Source organism: Pongo abelii, chromosome 17, assembly GCF_028885655.2.
Source record: "Pongo abelii isolate AG06213 chromosome 17, NHGRI_mPonAbe1-v2.0_pri, whole genome shotgun sequence".
Classification (NCBI taxonomy): Eukaryota; Metazoa; Chordata; class Mammalia; order Primates; family Hominidae; genus Pongo; species Pongo abelii.
The window spans coordinates 45,339,027-45,364,028 of record NC_072002.2 but is presented as its reverse complement, the minus strand read 5'-3'; the positions used below and the strand labels follow the sequence as shown (position 1 = coordinate 45,364,028).

At 36.8% G+C, this 25,002-nt stretch overlaps 1 protein-coding gene and 1 pseudogene across 2 annotated transcripts in view; one reads left to right on the top strand and one right to left on the bottom strand.

Moving 5' to 3' along the window:
- Nucleotides 1–23,917, top strand: part of DSC2 (desmocollin 2) — a 43,598-nt gene extending 19,681 nt beyond the window's left edge. Inside the window, exons 9-17 of one of the 2 annotated variants that reach the window (XM_024236168.3) lie at nt 355–540; nt 2,435–2,691; nt 2,798–2,940; nt 7,864–8,088; nt 10,903–11,139; nt 11,894–12,018; nt 13,601–13,858; nt 14,408–14,453; nt 14,540–14,627. In XM_024236168.3, coding sequence (XP_024091936.2) covers nt 355–540; nt 2,435–2,691; nt 2,798–2,940; nt 7,864–8,088; nt 10,903–11,139; nt 11,894–12,018; nt 13,601–13,858; nt 14,408–14,443 — 1,467 coding nt within the window. In that variant the 3' untranslated portion in view covers nt 14,444–14,453; nt 14,540–14,627. Of the gene's footprint in view, nt 1–354; nt 541–2,434; nt 2,692–2,797; nt 2,941–7,863; nt 8,089–10,902; nt 11,140–11,893; nt 12,019–13,600; nt 13,859–14,407; nt 14,454–14,539 lie in introns of both variants that reach the window. The other variant, XM_024236167.2, reaches the window with a different exon arrangement.
- LOC112130010 (small nucleolar RNA U13) lies at nt 10,137–10,249 on the bottom strand (annotated as a pseudogene).
- Nucleotides 23,918–25,002: the final 1,085 nt, after the last annotated feature.

The window sequence follows — 25,002 nt, the reverse complement described above, 5'->3', positions numbered from 1 at the left end:
ACAGGCACCTGTAATCCCAGCTACTCAGGAAGCTGAGGCAGGAGAATCGCCTGAACCTGGAAGGCAGAGGTTGCAGTGAGCCAAGATTGGGCCATTGCACTCCAGCCTGGGCGACACAGTGAGGCTCCATCTCAAAAAAAAAAAAAAAAGGAAAAGAAAAAAATGCACATCCCCACCCACCCCTCCTGATTTCAAATGAAGTGCCCCAATGACATTAAAAGTTGTATAGTGCTAGGGTTTAAAATCATGTAAACATAGTACTTTGGAAATGAGAAGAGTAGGATTTACTTCACATGGTGTTCTATTTTTGTGAGGGTTACTAATGAAATTTTTTGTTTGCTTTTATTATTTTAGTATGTGACATCAGTGGAAGAAAATACAGTTGATGTGGAAATCTTACGAGTTACTGTTGAGGATAAGGACTTAGTGAATACTGCTAATTGGAGAGCTAATTATACCATTTTAAAGGGCAATGAAAATGGAAATTTTAAAATTGTAACAGATGCCAAAACCAATGAAGGAGTTCTTTGTGTAGTTAAGGTAAGAATAAATTAGAACATTATTTGTAGTTTATAATATAGAATAGCATGCTAGAATTTAATGGAAAGAAAGGAATTCTGATAAATGTAGGAATACAACAGATATATAAGTAAATGCAAATGCTCTGTTCTTCATATACAATGGAAAGAATATATTAGTTTTTGATAATCTTTTGTTCAGGTATGATTTTTTTTTAAAAAGTCCATATAATACAATATCTATTTTGTAACCAATATCTTTAAACGGTTCAAAAACTAGCAGAGCTTTGATACCCCGGGACAGTGCCGGACTTTTCCTAGCCTAGTTTTTCTGTGTTTGTGGTCAAGGAGCCTTTACTTACTTACTGAATTTCCCAAATCAAGAGTTACTCTTGGTCAGCCCCATGGAGAGGTTATTCATAGGTTTGTTCATCATATTGAGTATATATTACATCCTTAGCATCCAGGTTCAGAATGAAAATCCTCAATGATTCAACGATGCAAACACTTCTAAAACTTCTTTCTAATACTATTTCAGCAGCCAGAGTTAGTGCATAAAGCAATCTGAGCTCCTTTAGCCTTGGACAAATTTATAGACTTATTTCTGCTGCATCTTTAACTAGAACGTGGTTTTACGGTGGGTCTATGCCGTTTTCTTTTTGTATATATTCACAAGGAGCATGGATTAAAAAATGTTGAATCCATTTTCCTTACAATGATGAAAATCAGCTGCTGTTTTTATATTATTTTCTCTATTTTAAAATAGCAAAGAAATTTCCTTTAAATCTTGTCTCTTTCTTCACCTAACCCCTCCCCTAATCCTTGGTATTCTCAGAAGGAAATTTATCTGTGTGAAGTCCAAGACCTGAAAAGATTTCTGTCTTCTAGGACATGGTTTCACTAATTCTCATTACAACTACATATCAGGCAAGATAAAATAAAACCTTTTATTAAATGTGTTCCTGTCTTAAGACAGGAACTGGAATGGAAGACACACATAAAAAAAGAAAATATGATGCCCATAAGCTTTGTATTTTCTTGTCTCGCTCCTCTTAAAAGCATTTTTTAAAAATTTACCGTTTTTTTTTCTCTTCCTCATACCAGGTACAAATAATTTTATTCATCTTAGGAGGGCAAGACAAGCTGTCCTAAAATTTATGGTGTAGTAAATAACTATTGTTTATAGTATGAATCCCCTAAAGGAGTATCTCATGTATTAACATCCAAGAACCCTCATTAAATACTCTCTGAAATCTTCATCAATACCTGTTATACTACTACTTACCTTAAATTTGCAGTTGAAGAACAATTTTCTGTCCTTTTTTTTTGCCAGCTTTACCCAAGTACTAAATCAGTGGGAGAACTCCTCTTTCTCCACCACCACTGGGTTTCTGGGTGTATTAGTCTGTTCTCACATGTTATAAAGAACTACCTGAGACTGGATAGTTTATAAACAAAAGAGGTTTAACTGACTCACAGTTCCACAGGTTGTATAGGAGGCATGACTAGGTAGGCCTCAGGAAACTTACAATCATGGCGGAAGGCAAAGGGGAAGCAAACACATCTTCACATGGCAACAGGAGAGACAGAGCAAAGGGGGATGTGCTACACACTTTTGAACAACCAGATCTTGTGAGAACTCACTCACTATCATGAGAACAGCAGTGGGGAAATCCGCCCCCATGATCCAATCACCTTCCATCAGGTCCCTCCCCCAACACTGGGAATTACAATTCGACATGAGATGTGGGTGGGGACACAGAGCCAAACCATATCACTGGATATATGTTTCATAATCTAGTGGTTATTCCCAACACGGCACTTACATATTTCCAAATTTAACATTATATATACTCGTTAGCATTGCCAAATATTAAATGAGTTCATCTGATTTTTCAATACATTTGCTTTCGTAGCCTTTGAATTATGAAGAAAAGCAACAGGTGATCCTGCAAATTGGTGTAGTTAATGAAGCTCCATTTTCCAGAGAGGCTAGTTCGAGATCAGCCATGAGCACAGCAACAGTTACTGTTAATGTAAAAGATCTGGATGAGGGCCCTGAGTGTAACCCTCCAATACAGACTGTTCGCATGAAAGAAAATGCAGAAGTGGGAACAACAAGCAATGGATATAAAGCATATGACCCAGAAGCAAGAAGTAGCAGTGGCATAAGGTACTTACCATTCTATTTCAGTTTTAAAATTTATAGCTTATTTTGTTACATCATTATAATTTAGCATATGATAAATTTTATCATTTTAATTCATCATTACCAACAGGTATAAGAAATTAACTGATCCAACAGGGTGGGTCACCGTTGATGAAAATACAGGATCAATCAAAGTTTTCAGAAGCCTGGATAGAGAGGCAGAGACCATAAAAAATGGCATATATAATATTACAGTCCTTGCATCAGACCAAGGTAAGAATTTGTCTTTAAGCCAGCTACATACTTCCTTGGCTACATACATCTTCAGTGTTTAAGCCAACAGTATACATTTTAAAGCTGGGTACATGCACTCTGTTTTCGTATCTCTCAATGATAATATAAAGTAAGAAGTTTACTATAATTTGTTAACTCATGTCTGCTTTCTAATAGCCTTCTCAGTTTTAGATGTAATTATAAAATAATTTACTCATAGAAACACTTGAGACCGTAATTTATTAAAGTTAAAATTATAAAAAATTGAGAAAATTATTTTAGTAAAACTTGTTTCAGCTGGGTGTGGTGGCTCACGCCTGTAATCCCAGTGCTTTGGGAGGCCAAGGCTGGAGGATCACTTGAGGTCATGAGTTCGAGACCAGCCTGGCCAACGTGGTGAAATCCCTGCCAACATGGTGAAATCCCATCTCTACCAAAAATATTAAAAATTAGCTGGGTGTAGTGGCATGCACTTGTAATCCCAGCTACTCGGGAGGCTGAGGCAGGAGAATTGCTTGAACCCAGGAGGTGGAGGTTGCAGTGAGCCGAGATCACGCCACTGCACTCTAGCCTGGGCGACAGAGTGAGACTCTGTCTCAAAACAAAAACAAAAACAAAAACAAAACAAAACAAAACAAAGACTTGTTTCAATTTATCTACTTATTTCACTTAAAGTGTTCACTTTGTAGGAAAGTTCATTACAGGGAGAACATATTTACATAGTGCAGTACTGGAAAACAGCTCTAACTTTTTACAAGAAGCTAACAATATACTTGGGGGTTAGAATTCTGATTAAAGACATTATATAAAAATAAATCATGGTATATTTATGATCATGGTAAATAAATAGTATATTATAAAATTAGACAGACATTATGAATTCATATAATCATATAAAATGTAAAATTATGTTCTGTGCATTCTATAAAATTGAGAGAAATATGAGTATGATGATTATGAGATGCGTTTGGTGCATAAAACATAATTTCTATAACATGAATTTGAACTTTGTGTCTTTGTAAAATAAAATGCTAACTATAACAAACAAATTATTATACTATAACTTGCAAAATTAGAATTTAGAAGTGATTTTGGAAGATGATTTACGTATTCCAGTTTTCTGTAAATTAATGAGAAATGACTCAGTTTGTTAAATTGCTAAAGTTGTAATCATTATTGATTTGTCTTTCACTAATTAAAGACTGTCCTTTAAGGCCTGAGATTCTCATGTCTTTTTGCCAAGAAATACTTGTTGGTCAAAGACAAATGAAAAGAAAAAAAAAATAACATGAAACTCAAATCCATTATTTTTTTAACGGCACTTGGGAAATAGTTTATTGACAGTTGAGATAAAAATTGCTGTCTGAAATTAGAAATTTTGCCTATAATTTTATTCTACATTCTCGTCTGTTGCAGAGGAGTTTAAATGATTGAGAGATAAAATATTTGTTATGGAATTGAGATGGGGCACTGCTTATCATCATTGTGATATAGAATAAATGTGTAATGAGGCCGTTCCCATTCATTTCTTTTGAAGAGGGTGGGAGTCGTGTTACTCTCTGTGAGAGAACTGTGAATCAGTAATTCCACATCTTTTTACTTTGTGAATTGAATGAACTGAGATCATACAAAAGTGTGTCATTTTTTGAAAAACCTTTTTCTAAAATCTATACTGGCTAATTTCATTTGGGTTCTCCCTGCCACTCCCTGATGGAAACCTCTCCTCATGGATACTGCTGTCTTGGGCTGGTGCTCACTTCCTGCTTTTTAAAACTCTCTCTCAAGGCTTCTGTGTCTAAACTTGCCCACACATTGCTGCATGCTTTCTGGTCTTAACTGCCTTCCCCTCTCCTAAACATATCTATTTCTTAAGCTTTACATTCAATTTATCTTTTCTTCTTAACTTCTTAATCTAAATTCTGTTGGCAGCTTTACCCAGGAATCACCTTTATCTAGTTGAGCTTGAGATTAATGTTTCTATTGTATTATTCCAGCTGTTAGAATGGGATTACTTGCAACTATTTTAAAACATTTGAGTGAAGAGTGTCATGCACATAAAGCGTGAAACCATGGATAGTGCACCTCATGTGACTTCATATTTGGAGTTAGCCTTTGCCCATATAGAATTGTATTACTACTAGAAGATGAGCATTTTATGCTGACATTCCAATGAAAAAAACAGTATGTAACTCATCAACAGATGAAAAACAGCTATGAAACACAGTGGATTAGATATCTGAGGTCTTAAATGTTCTTCTATATCAGTATTAATCACAATGTGCAAAAAAAGATTGGAGTTTAATCAGTGAGCAACTGTAAACATCTACTGGAAGGAAATTGAAGGATTTATCCCAGTTGTAGAAGAGCAAGCACTATAGAGTTCAATTTTTAAAGACAGCACAATTAACCAGATTCAATAGGTAAGGCATGTACTCTCAATTGTGTGTGTGGACTCCAAGGGAAAGAAATGTTCTGACAAGGAGCAGTCCCAATTTTCAGAGACAGCAAGGTAGCACCACATAGCATGAGAACAGGAGAAGTTGAGGGATAGAAATTATTCTGCTCTAATAAGTAGAAACATATGCCAGATAGATGAAATATATATTATCTACCTGCTTCCTTTTTCTAATGTAAATACTCTTTTTCGACGTTGTCCAAAAATGGAAGGTAGTTGCGTTGTTTCCTGCTTCTCATTGTTTTCTCTCCTAGTTCTTTTTTCTTCTTGCTGAAGTACGTCCTTTACTACATTTTTTTCAATTGTGGAATGCGAATTTTAAACTCTCTCAGTTTCGTTGTTCTGAAAAATATTTTAATATTGGCCTCATACTTAAGTGATACTTTGACTTGGTTTAAAATTCTGAGTCAACAGCTTCTTTCCCATGGCACTGTGCAGCTATTAACCCATTATCTTCTGGTATCTCTTCTTGCTGATGCTTCTTGTTCTGTCAATTAGTGATTGTCCTTTTGTAGGTAATATATTTAGGTAGCTTTTATAGTACCCTAAGTTGAGTTCTACAGTGTTAGTACAATGTGTATGCCGTGGATTTATTTATATTTGTCTAGTTCTGCAGTCAGAAAACACTTTCAATCTGAAGAGCCATGTTTTTCTTTAATTCTGGAGTATTCTCAGCTATTAATCTCTTTAAATATTGCTTCTCTGCCATTCTGTCTATTCCCTTTTCTAGAATCCCTGGTAGGTGAAATTTGCTGTTTATTTTCTACTGGAATTTGAGCTGTAATTTCACTTGTTTAATTGGTTACCCCTCTTTATGTCTTTGAAGATTCTAAACATACCTGTTTCAGAGACGTCTTGGATAGAATGAATTAATCTTTTGGCTGGTGCTTTTGTTGCTTTTCTTTCTTAGTGTTAATCTTGATTATTTGGGAATTTTAGTTTGCAGGCTTATATTAAATTAGAGGTGTTTGCTTTGCTTTCCGTTTTTGTTTTTTCTCTCTCTCCCACTTTGCCCATATTAACTACTAGTCTTGTAGTTGCCTTCACCTGCTCTTTCTCTGTGGCCCACGGTTTAGAACCAGTTCTGAACTTGGTGGCCTAGTGCTCCTGACCCATGATGACGCTGGCTCTATCATGAGTCTAGTCGCTATGCTGCAGGTGCTCTGGCTGAGGTTGTGACTTCAGGGCTGTGCTTGGATCTCCGAGCTTCCTGAGCTTGGCAGCTTCATATAAGACACAGCTCCAGGCAGTGGGTGGCACAGGGTTTTTTAATTCTCTTTTCCAACTGTAATGTCAAAAGCCTTCTTTTTAAACAGAAGGAATGAATGATTTAGAGACATAACTCCTTGGTTTGTGTTCAGCTTCAGACATCACAACTGCATTACTCATCTGTGGCATGGGTCCATGGCTGTTTCATCTTTGAATCCCCCAGATTTTCCAGTGCAGTGCTTTATATCAAGTAGTTATCCTGTAAGTTTCTCTCTTTCTTTTCTTTTCTTTCTTTTTTTTTGTTTTGAGACGGAGTTTCACTTTTGTTGCCCAGGCTGGAGTGCAATGGTGTGATCTCCGCTCACTGCAACCTCCACCTCCCGGGTTCAAGCGATTCTCCTGCCTCAGCCTCCTGAGTAGCTGAGATTATAGGCGTGTGCCACCACACCTGGCTAATTTTGTATTTTTAGTAGAGATGGGGTTTCTCCATGTTGGTCAGGCTGGTCTCGAACTCCCGACTGCAGGTGATCTGCCCGCTTCGGCTTCCCAAAGTGCTGGGATTACAGGCTTGAGCCACCGCGCCCCGCCTATCCTGTAAGTTTCTATTGAATGTACAGATAGATGAATTACTTAGGCTACAACCCACAGTGATTATTTCAGTTTTCAAGTAATTTTCTACTCCTGGAGTCTTCTGCCTTTGAATATTCCCATGTACTATTTTTGTTACAATCTTTCAAATATATAACTTCAATTTCTTTGCTCCAAAACCTAAGTGCTACCTATTTATCCAACAAACTCTAAGCTCCCTAGTCTGGCTCTCAAAGACCCTTAGCCCCTGCTTCCTTGTCAGCTTCCACCTGTCTACCTTCCCTGTCATTGTCTCCAGATCATGGGTGTGTATAACGTGCGTTTCCATTTCCTTGAATTTCTTTGTGCTTTTAAATATACCAGAAGTGTCCTCATTCATACTCTCTTCCTTCCTCTTCTCACAAATCAGCCAAAACTTGCCTCTGATAAAATGCAGTAATAATTTAGCGAATGAATAAACACATCTTAATAGCGGTCATTGTTTGTACAACCCATATGAAAGTAATATTATTTTTTTTTTTAACATTCCCTGAGGACATAGCTTGTGACTGCTTGTCATTGTAAGTTCTACATTATAGGTGCTTAATAAATATTTTTCAATGTGTTCAGTGCATAATTTTGTGGTGAAAACTCAAAACATAGAAAAAGTATTTTTATTTTCATTTTTCTAGAAGGGAGAACATGTACGGGGACACTGGGCATTATACTTCAAGATGTGAATGATAACGGCCCATTCATACCTAAAAAGACAGTGATCATCTGCAAACCCACCATGTCATCTGCGGAGATTGTTGCGGTTGATCCTGATGAGCCTATCCATGGCCCACCCTTTGACTTTAGTCTGGAGAGTTCTACTTCAGAAGTACAGAGAATGTGGAGACTGAAAGAAATTAATGGTATATATTTTTGAAAATTGCTTTGTCCTTTTCAATATCAGGATGTCTACAATACTTTTTTTTTTTGTATGAAATAGGAGAAAATTTACCATGTGGGAACCACCAATGAAAGTTTCTCAGTTTTTGTGTGTTGGGAGTAGGTCTCTCTAGTGTGTCTCTAATCCTATGCCGAGATTCCCTTAGGTGTGTTGTGAATTCTCACTCCTACTCCAAATACACACACACACACACACACACACACACACTCTCTCTCTCTCTCTCTTTCTCTCTCTCTCTCTGTCTTTCTTAGACTTGGTCTAATGCAGTCATTTCCTAACTGTACCTCCTACTGGCATAGATTTCTTATAGTTTCCTAGGTCATAAGGGAGTCCTCATTTGTTACTGGTTGGCTCTCCAGAAAGCAGACCCTGAGACAGGGCATCTCAAGCAGAATGATGACTAAGGAATTTGCTTGGGATCAGTAGCTTTGAAAGTAGGAGAAGTAGGATTGGGCAAAAAGAGAAGTCAAGCTGCAGCACAAGCCAAATGACAACCTCAGTGAACCCCAGGGGGAGTCTGATCTAAATGGGCCTTCAGAATGGTCCTGAATCGATCCCCTATTCTCTCTTATTGCTCCGTCAGTATATGTGGGCTGCCCATGGCAACAAGGCACAATCACGGAAGGTGCTGATGGCCTCCCAAGCAGCTGGGATGTAAGTCCTTCATTGAAAAGGGGTCCAATGTACACCACAGTGTCCACCACATTATCTCTCCTCTCTGCCACTGTATTGGCTTCTGACTATTTCGTGTCTATTGTATTCTCCTTGGGATTCCTCCCTAACTTGGTTCCCCATCTGTACTTTTGTCTTTAGCCCAGAAGGATCTACAGTGATAAGTATGGCAAAAATGAAGGCAACCTGTCTACATTATCACCACTGCCTCACTCCCTAGTTGGCCCTTAACTCTTCAGCATGTTCCCCATCTCCTGCTCACACTGCCTTTGGACCGTGGTGTCATGGTCTACCAGCTTTCATGACTCTAGAACCACTGAATGGGGCTTGCTTTTCAAATGCCCTTGAATGTTTTTCAGCCCCATGCTTTCAGTGAATATCCCTCAATTTCCTGTTATGACAAATTAGAAAAGAAAGGCTATGAGGGAACATAAAGGGAGAACAGGATGAGGAAAGAAAAATGAAGACTTATAGAAATAAGCTAAGCTACTATGTCTTGGATCCTGCTCTGTGAACTAACAAGATTTTCAGCTTTCTAAACAATATTCTGTTGTGTGTGTGTGTGTGTGTGTGTGTGTGTATCGGGGGGTTATCAGTTTATTTTGGGGTTGGGAGGAAGAATTAATTTTATTCTTAGATTTTTTTCTTTTCTACTTATTTGGTGTCGTGATATTCGTTTTTAAATAGTGTTGACAGAAAGTGAACATTTTTTTTCCCAATAGTCTTACTTAGCAAAATAAAACTTTGGCAGCTGTATGTTTGTCAAAATCTTTGTTATTTTAAAGATGTACTTGTCTGGGTAATCGCTTATAAGCTTGGGAAACACCCAAGTTTTAAGAAGAATATACCCTAAAGAGGCTTTGAAGTCAGTTAAGCTTAGTGTCAAACACTGGTTCTTCACTGTTTGTTAGTTACGTAAATCTGACCATGCTGTTTATTGTCTTTGAGCATCAGTTTACTAAAATGGGATTATTTGAGGGAGTAAATGAGATAATGCATGTAATACTCCATGACACATTAGGAATTATAAGTTTTGGTTTTGCTAGTCTCATTATAATTTCTTACAAAATAGACTTAACAGGTTAACCATGGCTTCTCTTAAAATGGACTTAATTCAACGTGTTTTTTACCCAAGCATTCAAATTTGTATTTAGAGCTTGAAATACTATGCAGAAAATGAGAATGTCATGCTGGGTAGTTATGTGGGAGAAGGATTATTCTATGGGACCTAGTATCTGCATTTAGAGTAGTAGTGTATCTAGTCTCCAAAACCAAGATTGTATTGGCTTCTAAATTTTTTTTTAGTTTTTTATTGTTTTTTTTCTTCTTCTAAATTCATGTCATACAGGTAATATACTGATGTCGTAATAAGGCTTGAGAGAGGTGCGTCTCACACATGAGCATAAAAACCCTATCATCATGCTTATGCACCATAAAAGCCATAAAAGAATCTGTATGGGCTTTCGGTTCCAGATATTTTCTAGCCTTTATCTAAGAAAACTACATCAAAACTAAGACATGTGCAGTTGGTCCCTTCGTCCTTTAGGACCAGGAGATGCAGCTCCAGCTGTGTGACTCATGACCTGCTAATGTAGTCACTGTCAGGGGTGTTTTAAGTTGTCAGAATTAGTCTCTGACAGTAAGTCACAAGTATTGATGTTTATTTGGCACAATTTTTGAAAATGAAGTAAAGGAAAACATCCAGAATTTCAGACTATTACTTCGATGAAGCGTGTGTAAAAGAAAATGTACACTCACTGGTTTAATTAAATATTTTCAAGGTATGGTAAAAACTAATCTATTAACAAGTCTATTAGTTATGATAGGAAGGATTTGTTTACACACAAATAAAATATATTATTACAAGAGCCAAAAGATTTTGTTTAAGAGGCAGCATAGGCAAACTTTTATATGTAATATGTTTGCAGTGGGTATAGATTAGAACTACTCTATCCATTCACATTTAGAATCTTTTAGCAGCTATGCCATCCCATCAGGAATATCTGTTTCTAGGAAAATATAACTATCTGATAATGAGTTATTTATGCTCAGAAGAAATCAGTGACATTGTATAATGCTTGGTTTTATTTATTTATATTTTCAGATACAGCAGCACGTCTTTCCTATCAGAATGACCCTCCATTTGGCTCATATGTAGTACCTATAACAGTGAGAGATAGACTTGGCATGTCTAGTGTCACTTCATTGGATGTTACACTGTGTGACTGCATTACCGAAAATGACTGCACACATCATGCAGATCCAAGGATTGGTGGTGGAGGAGTACAACTTGGAAAGTGGGCCATCCTTGCAATATTGTTGGGCATAGCATTGCTCTTTTGTAAGTCTTAAGTCCTTTCTTGAATTCAAATAATACCCTTTAAAGTAACTTTCAAGACACCTTTTGTTTTTTGAGACAGAGCCCAGGCTGGAGTGCAGTGGTGTGATCTCTGCTCACTGCAACCTCTGCCTCTGGATTCCAGTGATTCTCATGCCTCAGCCTCCCGAGTAGCTGGGATTACAGGTGTGCGCCACAATGCCCAGCTAATTTTTTCTACTTTTAGTAGAGATGGATTTCACTGTGTTGGCCAGGCCAGTCTCTAACTCCTGGCCTCAAGTGATCCCCTCACCTTGGCCTCTCAAAGTGCTGGGATTACAGGTGTGAGCCACCATGCCTGGCAACTTTCAAGACACATTCCAAGAGTCAGTGCTATTTCCTATAGCTGATCATTTGCATGTAGCTGTATTTGTATTTAATATATAAATATATTTAATTTATATATTTTAAGTGCATTTATGTATAATTCCAGTGTCTTAGTTATCATAGACATAAAATTCAATGTAGAAACAGAACATGTAACATAATTATAGCATATCTGTTTAAAAGTTTAAATAGATATGCTATTTAAACTTTTAAATAGCATATCTATTTAAACTTTTCTATTGTATACTGCTTTGATGCAAGCAATCCAGGAAAGCTGTCTTCTTTTAATATACACTTATAAGTTTATGATTTATCTGTGTATTAACCATTGTACATTTATAACTTCATATTATTTTATGATAAACTCAAGTATATTTCTTTCTTCCTCCAGGCATCCTGTTTACACTGGTCTGTGGGGCTTCTGGGACATCTAAACAACCAAAAGTAATTCCTGATGATTTAGCCCAGCAGAACCTAATTGTATCAAACACAGAAGCTCCTGGAGATGACAAAGTGGTAAGTAGTCTGGCTTTTCAAATAAATACAAAGGATGAATTCGCTTATAATGCATATTCCTTCTAAAATGATCTTTTCTCAGAAAAGTTCTTTTGGTATCAGGCAATTTACCGTAGAATGTCATGGGTCCCCTGAAACAACTAAAATGACTTTGATTTACATGATGATATATGGTATTTAAATTTGGCCATAGTGTGTTGCTTAATAGTAAAAATGTTTTAGTATGTCATTGTTGTTTTTACTTCAAATGATTCATGGTTTCAACTTTAAGCCTTGTGTTTTGTGTATATTTCAACTGCTGTTTGTGCTGTAAAAATGCTGCTTTTAATTATTCATGGTTCACCAACATGATTTTACATTTTCTGGCAACAATAAAATCACTACAAGCCTTGATCATCGTGGGAAGAACTTTAATGGATTCTTTCTGGCTCTAATATGGGTTAGGAAACAGCCTGAGGCCAAATATATGAAATAGCAATGCTAGCAAGTGGCCATTTCTCCAACTTTGCTTTCTAGCTCAATATGTGGAAAAGGAACAAGTAAAAACCCTATAAGAAGTATAATTGATGACTAGGGCAAGAAAGATTTAGAAAACAAAAGCATGACAGTATCCAGGAAGGTAGTGAAAAAATAAAATTTAAATAATATTAGAGTTTCCAAAAACGCAACATAAATAACTAGTGGCCAAAGCTTTGGTGTTCTTGTTATTTTCCCTGCCTAGTTTATTCATATATATTTAGATGGCAAGGGTTTATTGTTGCAGTTAAGATTTTTATGGCAATTATAGTTTTATTCTTTTTGATTTAGTTGAAGTGTAACTGAATTAGATACTAAATGGAAATATTGATCATTACTTCTGTTTCTGTTTTAGTCAGGTAAAAGGGAATTAATTTAAACTAAGCACAGTAAGTATATGTGAGACAACTGTTTATGTTGAGGTGTGAAATGTAGGAAGGATTAAAGAATTAGAGTTGTACAGTATTCTAAGAGGCTTTTTTTTTTTTTTTTTTTTTTTTTTGAGACAAGGTCTGGCTCTGTCTCCAAGGCTGGAGTGCAGTGGCACAATCACAGCTCACTGCAAACTCTGTCTTCCAGGTTCAAGCGATTCCTGTGCCTTAGCCTCCCGAGTAGCTGGGATTACAGGTGCCTACTACCATTCCCAGCTGATTTTTGTATTTTTAGTAGAGACGGAGTTCCACCATGTTGACGAGGCTGGTCTTGAATTCCTCATTTCAAGTGATCTGCCTGCCTCGGCCTCCCAAAGTGCTGGGATTACAGGCATGAGCCACCACAATGGGCAGGTATTCTAAGAGATTTTTAACGAAGGAATATACATCAAGCTTCCTAATTTATCTCCAGGTACCAACCACTTGACAGTTTGCTTGTGTGGCTACTGCGTTAAATTATGGGGTTTCCATAGTCGGGTACGCAGGATTGACAAAATAGATTTAGTTCCTGCTCTCAGAGAGCTTATCTTCTAGCACACACACAAAAAAATGGCATTATCCGCTTGATGTTGTTCTTTTTCATAATTTTGTGTTCCTCTCTGTATTATCCCTAATGCAAATTGTTTTCATTTCAGTATTCTGCGAATGGCTTCACAACCCAAACTGTGGGCGCTTCTGCTCAGGGAGTTTGTGGCACTGTGGGATCAGGAATCAAAAACGGAGGTCAGGAGACCATTGAAATGGTGAAAGGAGGACACCAGACCTCAGAATCCTGCCGGGGGGCTGGCCACCATCACACCCTGGACTCCTGCAGGGGAGGACACACGGAGGTGGACAACTGCAGATACACTTACTCAGAGTGGCACAGTTTTACTCAGCCCCGTCTTGGTGAAGTGAGTTTTCCTAAGTGGCCTACAAATCTATTTTAATTTCCTTTAAACTTTATAAATAACTAACTGGATTCTGACTATAATTTTCAATTAATTATGAATCTACTAATTCTACTAATTGAAAGCTATTATTTTTCCTCAATTTTGATAGAGTTATGTTCAGATTTAAGTGGTTATTTACTTTCCCTCCTATTTTTTTAATTGAAAGAATGACTAAATAATGTGTGATGAGATTTAAATTACTATCTCATGACTTTGTGCTAATATTTCCCATCTGACAACTTGTACCTTAGAAACCAAAAATGTGGTACCAGCAAGACGAGCACGTACCATCACTATGTCTATCTGGGAAGATCTGAGCCCACATCAATTTGTCTTCAGTTTAATGGATGCATGTCACTTTCAGCTAAAATTTTGAAAGGGAAAGTAATGACTATGTAAAATGAACACCTGTATACTTGCTGCCACATGCGTGACTTTTAGAAACATGCTATACTGAATTTATAGTGTGATGTATGAAACAGACCAATCATGTGCATTTTTTATGTGTAGGAATCCATTAGAGGACACACTCTGATTAAAAATTAAACAATGAAAGGTAAATCAAAGCAATTACTTTTATGTTAGTAAGTTTTGGTGTTTAAAATAATAATAATAAAAACGTTGTGTTTTTCCCCTTGGCAGAAAGTGTATCTGTGTAATCAAGATGAAAATCACAAGCATGCCCAAGACTATGTCCTGACATATAACTATGAAGGAAGAGGATCGGTGGCTGGGTCTGTAGGTTGTTGCAGTGAACGACAAGAAGAAGATGGGCTTGAATTTTTGGATAATTTGGAGCCCAAATTTAGGACACTAGCAGAAGCATGCATGAAGAGATGAGTGTGTTCTAATAAGTCTATGAAAGCCAGTGGCTTTATGACTTTTAAAAAAATTACAAACCAAGAATTTTTTAAAGCAGAAGATGTTATTTGTGGGGGTTTTTCTCTCATTATTTGGATGGAATCTCTTTGGTCAAATGCACATTTACAGAGAGACACTATAAACAAGTACAGAAATTTTTCAATTTTTATGCATTTTTAAATTACTTATCTTCTATCCAAGGAGATCTACAGAGAAATTAAAGTCTACCTTATTTGTTGCATTTGGGTGTAATGACAACAGCCAATATAGTGCAATAAAGTGTAATTAATTCAGGTCCGTATTATAGACTATTTGAAGCACAACCTAATAGAAAATTGTAGAGACCTTGCTTTAACATTATCTCCATTTAATTAAGTGTTCATGTGGTGCTTGGAAACTGTTGTTTTCCTAAACATCTAAAGTGTGTAGACTGCATTCTTGCTACTATTTTATTCTTGTAATGTGACCTTTTCATTGTGCAAAGGGAGATTTCTAGCCAGGCATTGGCTATTATTACAATTTCATTTTGGTGGAGTTTAGTTTTAGGTTTTATTGTATATAAAATCCTGCACTGAATCTGTGTCTCCTCTGTTACCTACTTTTGCCAGTGAAATTTAAGTTTTAAAATACTTTCAGAATGTGTTTTTACTACTGCAAGTTTTTGGTCTTTAAAATGTCAAGTAGCATCTCTCTCTTTCTGTCTCTTTATGTTTCTCTCTCCTGTTTTTTTTTTTTTTGATTTGCATATGGGCTAAAGAATCCAAATATTTTAAAAATCTGTCTCTCTTTTCTTCTCTCATAAAGTGAATTATTCCTTTTTTTTGTTTTATGTAAGTGTATATATTCTTGGTTTTTCTTGAAATCATTGTAATGTTAACTTTGTTGTTTCAGATATCTTGGTGATTGCTTCATTATCTCTTCAACAAAAAAAAAAACCTTTAATTTTGCCATTGAAACTGTAGAACTATGTCATGCTTTTATTAGAAGCAGTGCTCTATGTTAACAACAAGAATGGTGTAATTAGAATTGGGATGTGGATATTTACTGTATGACAACACATTTACAGTTCTTTAATGCAAGGATGCAGTTTAAAAATGCAAAGTAGTGATGGTTTTTGAAATAAGCTTTAAAATACAGGGATCTTGAAAGCTCCCTGGGGTAACTATTTTATAACTTAGATAAAATGGCTAGTCATATCTATGTGTTTGTAAAGTTTTTTTAAAATATTTTAAGATTACAATTTTAACAAATGTAGAAGTGAGCCAAACTATTTAAATTTTAAAACAGTAAAACAAAATGAAACTTAATAGCCCACAAAGTTCCGGTCCATGTTTCATGACTTATTTTAGTCAATGAATTTTCTATGTATACTAAACATATGGACATTTTAAATGTGTTTCTAATATTTTTGATATCTATAATGTGCCTGTCTTGAATTCACAAGATTGGGTTATAACAATTATTTGCCAAATTAATATTGGGTAATTATTTGATAACCAGCTTATCAGTAGTTTTATTGCTGATCAGGCAAAAATAGTTTTCCAAAGTTATTTTTAATAAAGTATATACAAAATTCTTATATATTACTAGTCATGATAAAGTAAATTAAGCAGTTTTTAAAACTTAGTGTGAGTGTTAATAACAGGTCTGATATAAGTTTAAGAGATTTTGCACTTCCTGAGTTAGAGAAGTAAGACCCCTTCCTTAGATTCCTGTTATACATTTTTTAAAATGTAGAGTTTGTTTTGGAGACATTTTCAGTGCATTGTTATTGCCATATTTATATAATATGACTATTCTAAAGACTGTGATGCCATGGGGTATTGGTTAAGTTGCCTGCTTTTGCTTTGTCCGTTTTCATCATTTTAAAATGGGGGATAATAATGGAACTTGTTTCCTAGGGCCATTGTAAGTCACTTGAATAAAAAATAGTTTTGAAGCATGAGAGTCATACAGAGTGGTCCACCTAAAAGGCACTCCTGATAATAATAAATGATTTTAAACAAGTCACATGTACAGCTCATTTCATGTTAACAAAAGGTCAATTAAGAAAATAAGATACTGAAAAGATTTTTCTTTTCACTGTAGAACATGTCTCTTCATAATGATCACCTGATGACTGGGTCTTATATGTTCAGTTTTTCAGAATACGTAGTGAAAAGATTGCTGAGGCATTCGTATGGGATTGCCTAGTTTGAAACACTGTGAAACTATTAGGTTCAAATTGGATGAAAAGCAGAACATCCACTTCTTAAAATGGGCACTAATTCTAACACCCTATGAAAATTATGTGTATTTTAGATTCTCCCTGTCAATCCCTTCCTTGGCTTCTTCCCTAGCTGTCCAGCTAGACATTAGCAGTCACTTGCCTGGGAGGTCATGGCTGTTTGGCAGTCGTCACAGTAACCCCAAGTGCTAAGACTTCCAAGTAAGAGTGTCTTGATGCAAATTCTGGCTCTATCCTTACTAGCTGTGGGATTTGAGAAGTCACTTAAGCTTTCTGTGCTTAGTTTCCCTACTTGTAGGACCTGTACTGAGGAGGGTAGAGGAGTCTACTTGACAGGACTTTGTCAGAGTTAACTCATGAAAAGAGTTGGCATAGAGTTAGCACTCAATCATGTACCTTAGCCACTGCTATTGTTCTATGAGCAGAGAACGCCTGAGTTGGGAATAATTTAGCTTCAGTCTCCACTCTGCTTTACTGCTGACATCTTGCCATGATGCTCTTATTCACCTTTTCCAGAAGCCCGACCAGTATTTCACAAGTGATGGCCTTTGGGAATTTCATGGCTCATAGTAGCTTCCAGGTCTCTCATTCATGGTATTCAGCAAGTTACATCTTATTCATCCTTAGCCAGAAGTCAGTGTGATAAATCTTGATGCTTAACTGAAAAGGCAGGTAAAATTCTCGAGGAGGCAAAATCATAAAGAGTTTCCCGAAGAAATGGCTGGTGCTTCTTCAGCAAATGGAAAGCAACAAGATCTGTTCCATGCAGTGTGTGTCTGGGGGCTGCTGGTAATCATTACTTTTTCTTTATTCCCATCTTAAGACTGTTTTTATCTTGGATCCCAATTCTGTTTTGCCAAATCTGACTTTGACTACAGGCTTCCCTTTTGTCTCCATCTCCGTTCCTGGACTCCAGATTGAAGTCTTGACGACTGACTTTGCTCTGATCAGCCACTTTAGTACCATCCCCAAAATAAAATGCTTTCCCTTCTTTGTGCCTAGAATCATCTTGTTTTCCACCTCCTTAAATACTTAAAGCCCTAAGAAGTTACCTGATATCCATATAAACCTACAGCTCTTATATCAGCTCTTCTGCGAGCCCCCTGTTAACCTAGCACTTTAAACTCATTATGCAAAAAGACAAACACATACTACCACATCAAATCAGGTTCTCCTGAGTTACTTACACAATGGTGACCTTCTTCCACTTACTTAGGCTTGAAACAGAGAATCCTTGATTCCTCTCTCTTCTTTGCATAGCATCCTCTATTTTTTGCCAAAAACTGGCAAACTTTTGAGAATTGTAGACACAATTTCATTCATTAAATACTTTGTACTGTAGTCATGTGATGCCTTCCCAGTGCAGTCATATGTGGCCTTTTAAAACAGAGACTAGAAGGACTGTGCTTCTATGAGAAAGTGCAAGATGAATCAGCCACTGTCCCCACCCACACACTTGAATGCAAGTCAAGACATGGTGGATGTAAGGAGTGGGCTAATGCCTGTAAAACACATCACACGATGCCCGGCACATAGTGCATAATGCATGTTTTTAAAAAGCTTCAGATGATGTGAAAGAACTTCAGGACACTAGTGAGTGAACTTCTGCTTCTGCTACTCCCAATCCAAGTGTTCATGAGGTTGAGGTGTACCCTATGTCAGCTGTTCTCACTCTTCACTTCATCCCTGATCGATATTCCCCCCCACCAGTACCCCAGATTAAATCTTCAGCATCACTCAGCTCCAATGGTGTTTGTGCTTCCAATTTCTTCCCTCGTCTCTCTTTTCAAGCGCCATCAAAGAGCAGATATGATCATGCCATTCTGCCTAAGAGCTTTCTATAGGGTTTTAGAGGATAAATTCTAAACACAAAATCACTTTTAAATACAGATGCTCCTTGACTTATGATGGGGTTACATCCTGATAAACCCATGGTAAATTGAAAAATATTACAAATCAAAACAGCATTTTCCATTTACCATATCTTCAATTTAAAATAAGCTTATTGGGATGTAGTCTTATAAGTGTAGGAGCACGCTGAATGCATATTTCTTTGACACCATCATAAAGTTGAAATGTCATAGATCAAGCCATCTTAAGTTGGGGACCTTCTGTACTAATTTCCCCAATCTCCTTGTATCCTTCATTTTTCAATTTGTGCCTTCCTCATGATTAGTTCTCTTTTTACAATGTCTTTACTCATTGTCTCTTCCTTTGTAAAAATATTACTTTTTGAGGATCTAGTACAAATACTATTGCCTAGACATTTGTGTGTCTAGAGCACATTGCTGTAAAGTTTTCATCTATAGGTTTGTGTGTGTGTGTTTCTTTTCTTTCACGTAGGACACTAAGGACCAAGAAAGGTGTTCACAATTGCATGCCTATACAACTCTGGCCATTAATTTTTTTTTTTTTTTTTTTTTGAGACAGAATCTCGCTCTGTCACCTAGGCTGGAGTGCAGTGCCATGATCATGGGTCACTGCAACCTCTGCCTCCCAGGTTCAAGCAATTCTTCTGCCTCAGCCTCCTGAGTAGCTGGGATTACAGGCACTTACCACCACGCCTGGTTAATTTTTGTATTTTTAGCAGAGACAGGGTTTCACCATGTTGGCCAGGCTGGTCTTGAACTCCTGACCTCAAGTGATCTGTCGGCAGTTGGCCTCCCAAACTGCTGGGATTACAGGCATAAGCCACTGCACCTGGCCAAATTTTGATTCATCAAATTGTATTGCCCAGGTCATAAAGGAAAAAAAAGAAAGAATAAAAGTTGGGTTTTTTATTCTCAGCACATACTAGTTTTCCGTGGCATAAATTTTACATTATAGACATGATGTATGTTAGATTCTGCACTGAATTGTTTTTCCTCATAAGACATTGAATGACTAGAACATCAATCATTTGCATTCACAGCTTAATACAGGAAAGTGAAGTGTTGAGATTTTGGAATCCCTTCTCCCTTGGGATAGTGAGAGGGGCAGACAGAAGGGGTAGTGTCTGAATATTGTGGTTCAGGCCAGCTGAAATCCTACCACCAATAATTGCACAAACCTACTTGTAGCCACCAATAATTGCCCCATATTGAAATGTAACCCCCAAGGGTTCTCATCTGTCTTCTTGACCACTGTATGCCTAACATGTAGAGCAGTAGACACTGAATATATTTGGTGTGTGATGAATAAATGGATGAATGAATAAATGCACATGTGTGTTAGGTACCTGACTAAGATCAGACTGCATATTGCCTAAAGAATTCTTTTTCTCAGCTTGAAAATTTTTAGCCAATGTGAAAATTATATTTGTGACTGTCACTTCATCATTGCCAGGTTCAAACACTGCAGTGAATTTTTTTTTTAACCAAAAGGCCACTCTCTAACCACCTGAGGAAAAGCAACTAAAAACCACTTATGTTTAGAAATTCAAGAAATGGTTCTTATGAGTTTGCCAAAATTCCCATTAGTTATTTATAAAATGTTATAAGTCAGGCCTTGCTTCAAAAAATATCTTGAGAAACCACAAAGCAAAGAAAGTGGCATACATCTACGAGCTTTTTCCATGTTAGGCTGGGAGAACATTCTGTAACAGGAAACCACCGTGCTCATGTGTGCCCTGAGAGAAGAAAATCTTCACACAAGAAGTAGAGAATAGGGAAAGAAATGCGTAGCAATGAGCCTCAGAGGCAATGCCTATATTGTGCTGTGAACTGATAACGTTACTTGGAAGATAACATGTTAAGAGGTAGTTCCCAGCCCTGCTCTTCTCATGTAGGACATGTAGGACAGACCTATGTGTTTTGCTTTCTGGGGAGAGGGGATCAGTTGTATGACTCCGTTTATTATTTCCTCTTCACCAGTTCTGGTTTTCTAGGTTTGAGGACTGAAATCTTGAGAAGTAGGATCTGATCTTCCTTCCAAGAAGCTCTTCTCTCCCCACCTGTCGTTGTGTTCTTTACCCCATTGATAGCTAAGGAGCAGAACCTATTACTTTTGCTTAAATGTTTTAAATTAAGCAAATAGATACATTATGAGGCTGCATTTTAAACTTTAGATATTTCAAATAAGACATGCAATATAGAGTCTTAAGGTAAAACAAAAGAGCATAATGCTAAAAAACAGGCAACAAAAAGGAAGCTAGAGCTTTGAAGTAGATAGTTAGGTAAACAGAGCACTTTTACCTTATTAAAAAAAAAACACACCCTAAATCTTGTTTTATAGAGGAATTTTACTGTGTCATGGATTTGGAGCATACTCTACTCCTCAAGCCATTTGGTATATCCTAAATTCTAGATATATGTGAAATTAAAGAAGAGATACTCACTGATGTGCCTCCATATGGAGTGATAGTTGGTGCATGGGAAATGGCAAGGGCTGTTTTGTTTCCTTCTCTATTCCCTTTGTGACTGTACCTTTGTATCCCTACAGAAAATCTGGGCATAGCTGAGAGGTTAGAATTGTGGAGTTTCTGCTAGCCACATCTTTTCTGTTTACTTATTTTGTCAGGATTCAAGGGAGAGGACAGAGAAGAACACTCACTGCTTTTCAGTTAACAAATATTAAGGCAAAGTTGTTGATATATTTGCTTGTATAATTTTTAGAGTGTGTTTCACTGACCATCAGCATCAGAATCACCCCTGGTGTTGCTGAAAATAGAGATCCCTCATGAATCAGAGTCGCAGGAGTAACAGGCTAGTGGGGGAAAAGTACAGAAGCCTTCACTTTTTAATACATTTTGTAGGTCATTTTTTCTTACTCTAAGGTTTGACAATCATTGTTAGGATTTTAGTAACTGGGTTTATTGATTATTTGGTGGTTTATGAAACTTAAGTATTTAAAGTTTGCCTTTTCATATAAAACATATTAAGCAAAATGCTAGAAATGTACCAAAGAGTTGAAACACATTGATGAGTAAAATTTCACAATGTCTGCAAATTTAGCATTTCAGAATGTACATTGTTCCCTGTGGTTTCTGCTTTCTACATGGATGTGAACTAGAGAAATAGTCTTAAGGTAGGAATGCAGAACCAAGCCACACAGAAAACATTTCATAAAAATTAACAAGTTTTGCCTCATAAATGCTGCTAGTCAAAAAGATGTATGCAAAGTAAGTTGCATATATTTTTAAAAATCAGAATTGCCAAATCTCCAGAGATAAATAGAACTAGAAAGGTCAACAGCAGGTGGAACAAGTGACCGTCCAGAAGGCAGCCACTGTTTGGCATCACTGTTCTGTTGTGTGGGACCTGTGTCAGGTGGGGTAACAGGTACTGCTCACTGACTGTGGTGGCCAGGAGCTTCAGAGTGGCCTGTGAATCAGGGATGGGAGATGAGGGTAGGGACGAGACTTTTCAGCTTAAGGAGTGTTTCCCTGGGAACGGGGCCAACTGGAAAACTCCCAGGCACCAAGGACATGAGATAACCGATAGGGAATGAGAGGCTCAGAAAGCCAGAGGTGAAAGGAGCAGAGGGTGTCAATATACACAGATGTGATGCAGAATTACCAGCGAAATCAAGTAAAAGGGATTTATCCAAAAGAAGTAAGAGAATAGTATAAAGATTCTACTCACATGCAAGGATGTTTGTCTCAGTGGCATTAAATATATGAATAATTGAAAATAAACTAAATGTTCCATGACAGGGAAGTAATTAAATGATGTATGATCCATTACTGTGATACAATGTACCATAATTGAGGACAATGGAAACAATGATCACACACAGACTTCGTAGTCAGAAAGACGTGGATCCAAATCTCAGCTTTGTTCTTGCTGTGTTACCTTGGGAAATCACAGAAACCTTACATTTCTAGCATATCAAATAAGGACAAATTAGGAATAAATTGTATAATTCACATAAAGATCCTAGCTTACTGCTTGGCTCATCAGTATATCAATAACCAGCAGCTATCACTATTGTGATATGATGATGGAATATCATGCAATCATTTTATTTTGAACACTTTAATTAAATGGGAAAAGACATAAAATATAGTAGTATTTTAAAACTAGGATAGGTTTCCAAATTATTATAATCTCACATTTAAATAAATATGAGACTATCTGTAATACACTAAGATATTGAGTGATAAATCCTCGGTAAATGAAATATTTATTCATTGTGTGTTTCCATGTTTTCATTTTACCACAAGCACTTATAATTTATAACATTGAGGGAAAAGTTCATGTAAATGAAATACAGAGCAAGAAAAACTCACAGGCTTTAGGATTTGGGGAGTTTACAGGCCTGTGAAGAAAAGCCTTTTCATCTTAGCTTTAATAAATAAAGTTTTCACTGAACATGTTATATTTACAGTAAATGATTAAATTGAAAGCAAAAAGAAAATACTGTATCATCTCACATGATCATAACTGAGTGCATTCATGTGCTTTTGGTCTTAAAATTTTACTTTAACACACTTAGGATTTGTCATCAGTAATTTGTTATGCACTATCTAGACTACGAATAGGTATTAATTTACTAGAATTGTCAAATGAAATATTTCAAGCAAAGTTTACATAATGAATGCAAGTTTAAACCAATTAAATGTGTTCACTTTTTAGCAAGCTAAGCTGCTCCCTATTTCTCCTGTAGTAGACGCAATCAAAGTTAATCTTTGCACAATGCATCGCATTCTCTATGCCACCTAACAGAGCGGTCTGGGATAGAGCCTGAACTTTGGGTCCCTTGGGGCCCAACAGGCAAGGTTCAGATCTGGGCTCTACCACAAACCATCTGTGTAACCTGAACCTCCCTAGTCTTCAGTTTCCTCATCTGCTTTAAAAAAATTGCTAGAACACAGTTCTATGTAAATGTTCGGTGTTAAAATTTATTTGGTATCTACTATATGTAAGATATGGCCTCTGCTCTCAAAAATATGTAGTCCCAGAAGTGATATAATATGTTCACAGAGATGTACTATTAATAAGTGCCACAAAAAATCTGTAGTGGAATGTTCTTACAAATATTAAGTGTGCATGTGTGTGTGTGTGTGTGTGTGTGTGTGTGTGTGTGTGTGTGTGTGTGTGTGATCTTTTTTAGTAAGAGATGTCCCAATCCCTTCACATTTAGATCATTACAGAATTCCTTTGGAATCAATGGCAAATGTCCTCCTGTGGGGAGCCAGGTGTACTGTGAGTTTCTCTTATATTCAGGGAAGAAAGCTGTCAAAAGCTTGCTTGTTTTAAAATTGTAAACAAGTTAGTGCTGGACATTGGGAATTTTACCTTCTTATAATAAACAAAGTCAATTTCATTACTTGTTGAGCCTTGTTCTGGCAGGCAGTTTAAGTTATTTATTAAATAAATAAATTGAGTCCTTTTGAGGCTTCCTCTTAAGTTTTCTTAGGGCAGGTTTGGTGGAGACTTTAGGGCTAACTTAAGTCCTTTGCTGAGGTGTGACTCCACCAAATGTCCAGAGTTTTCAGAGGAAGATCTTTTCTTTCCACTGCCTCAAACTTCAATAAGTTTGCTACTCACTGAGATGCCTTATGTGCATGGGGCTTTCTGTGGAAAACAAGAAATGGAGGCTGTATTTCACACCTGGGGTGATGCAGTGTGGGATCGGGTGGAGCTCTCTAGGAATATGTAACAAAAAATTGAGTTAATCAAGAGGAAGGAAGAGATCAGAGCGGTGTGTAGACAGAAAACTACAACAGGCTGTCTAGAATACCTAGACAGTCCAGGAGCACTCTAATATCCCTCCACACAGGGAATGGGACACAGCCTATTTCATTTGAATCTGAATTACAGGATTAACAAAAGTGAGCACTTGGGAAAAGAACCTCCGGCCATACTTCTAGTCATTAATAACCATCTTTATCATACTACTAATACTGCAGCAGATGAAATTAACATTTTAAAGACAATAAGTTTTTTTTTTTTCACAATAACTCTCTCTTTCTGTATAAATTTCCTATTAGAAGAGCTGATACAGGTTTAGTGGTGTTCGTAGTCCTACTTATTCCAGTTTAAAGGTCAATCTCAGTGTGGTATGATATCTGAAAGAAATACAAATCTAAACCCAG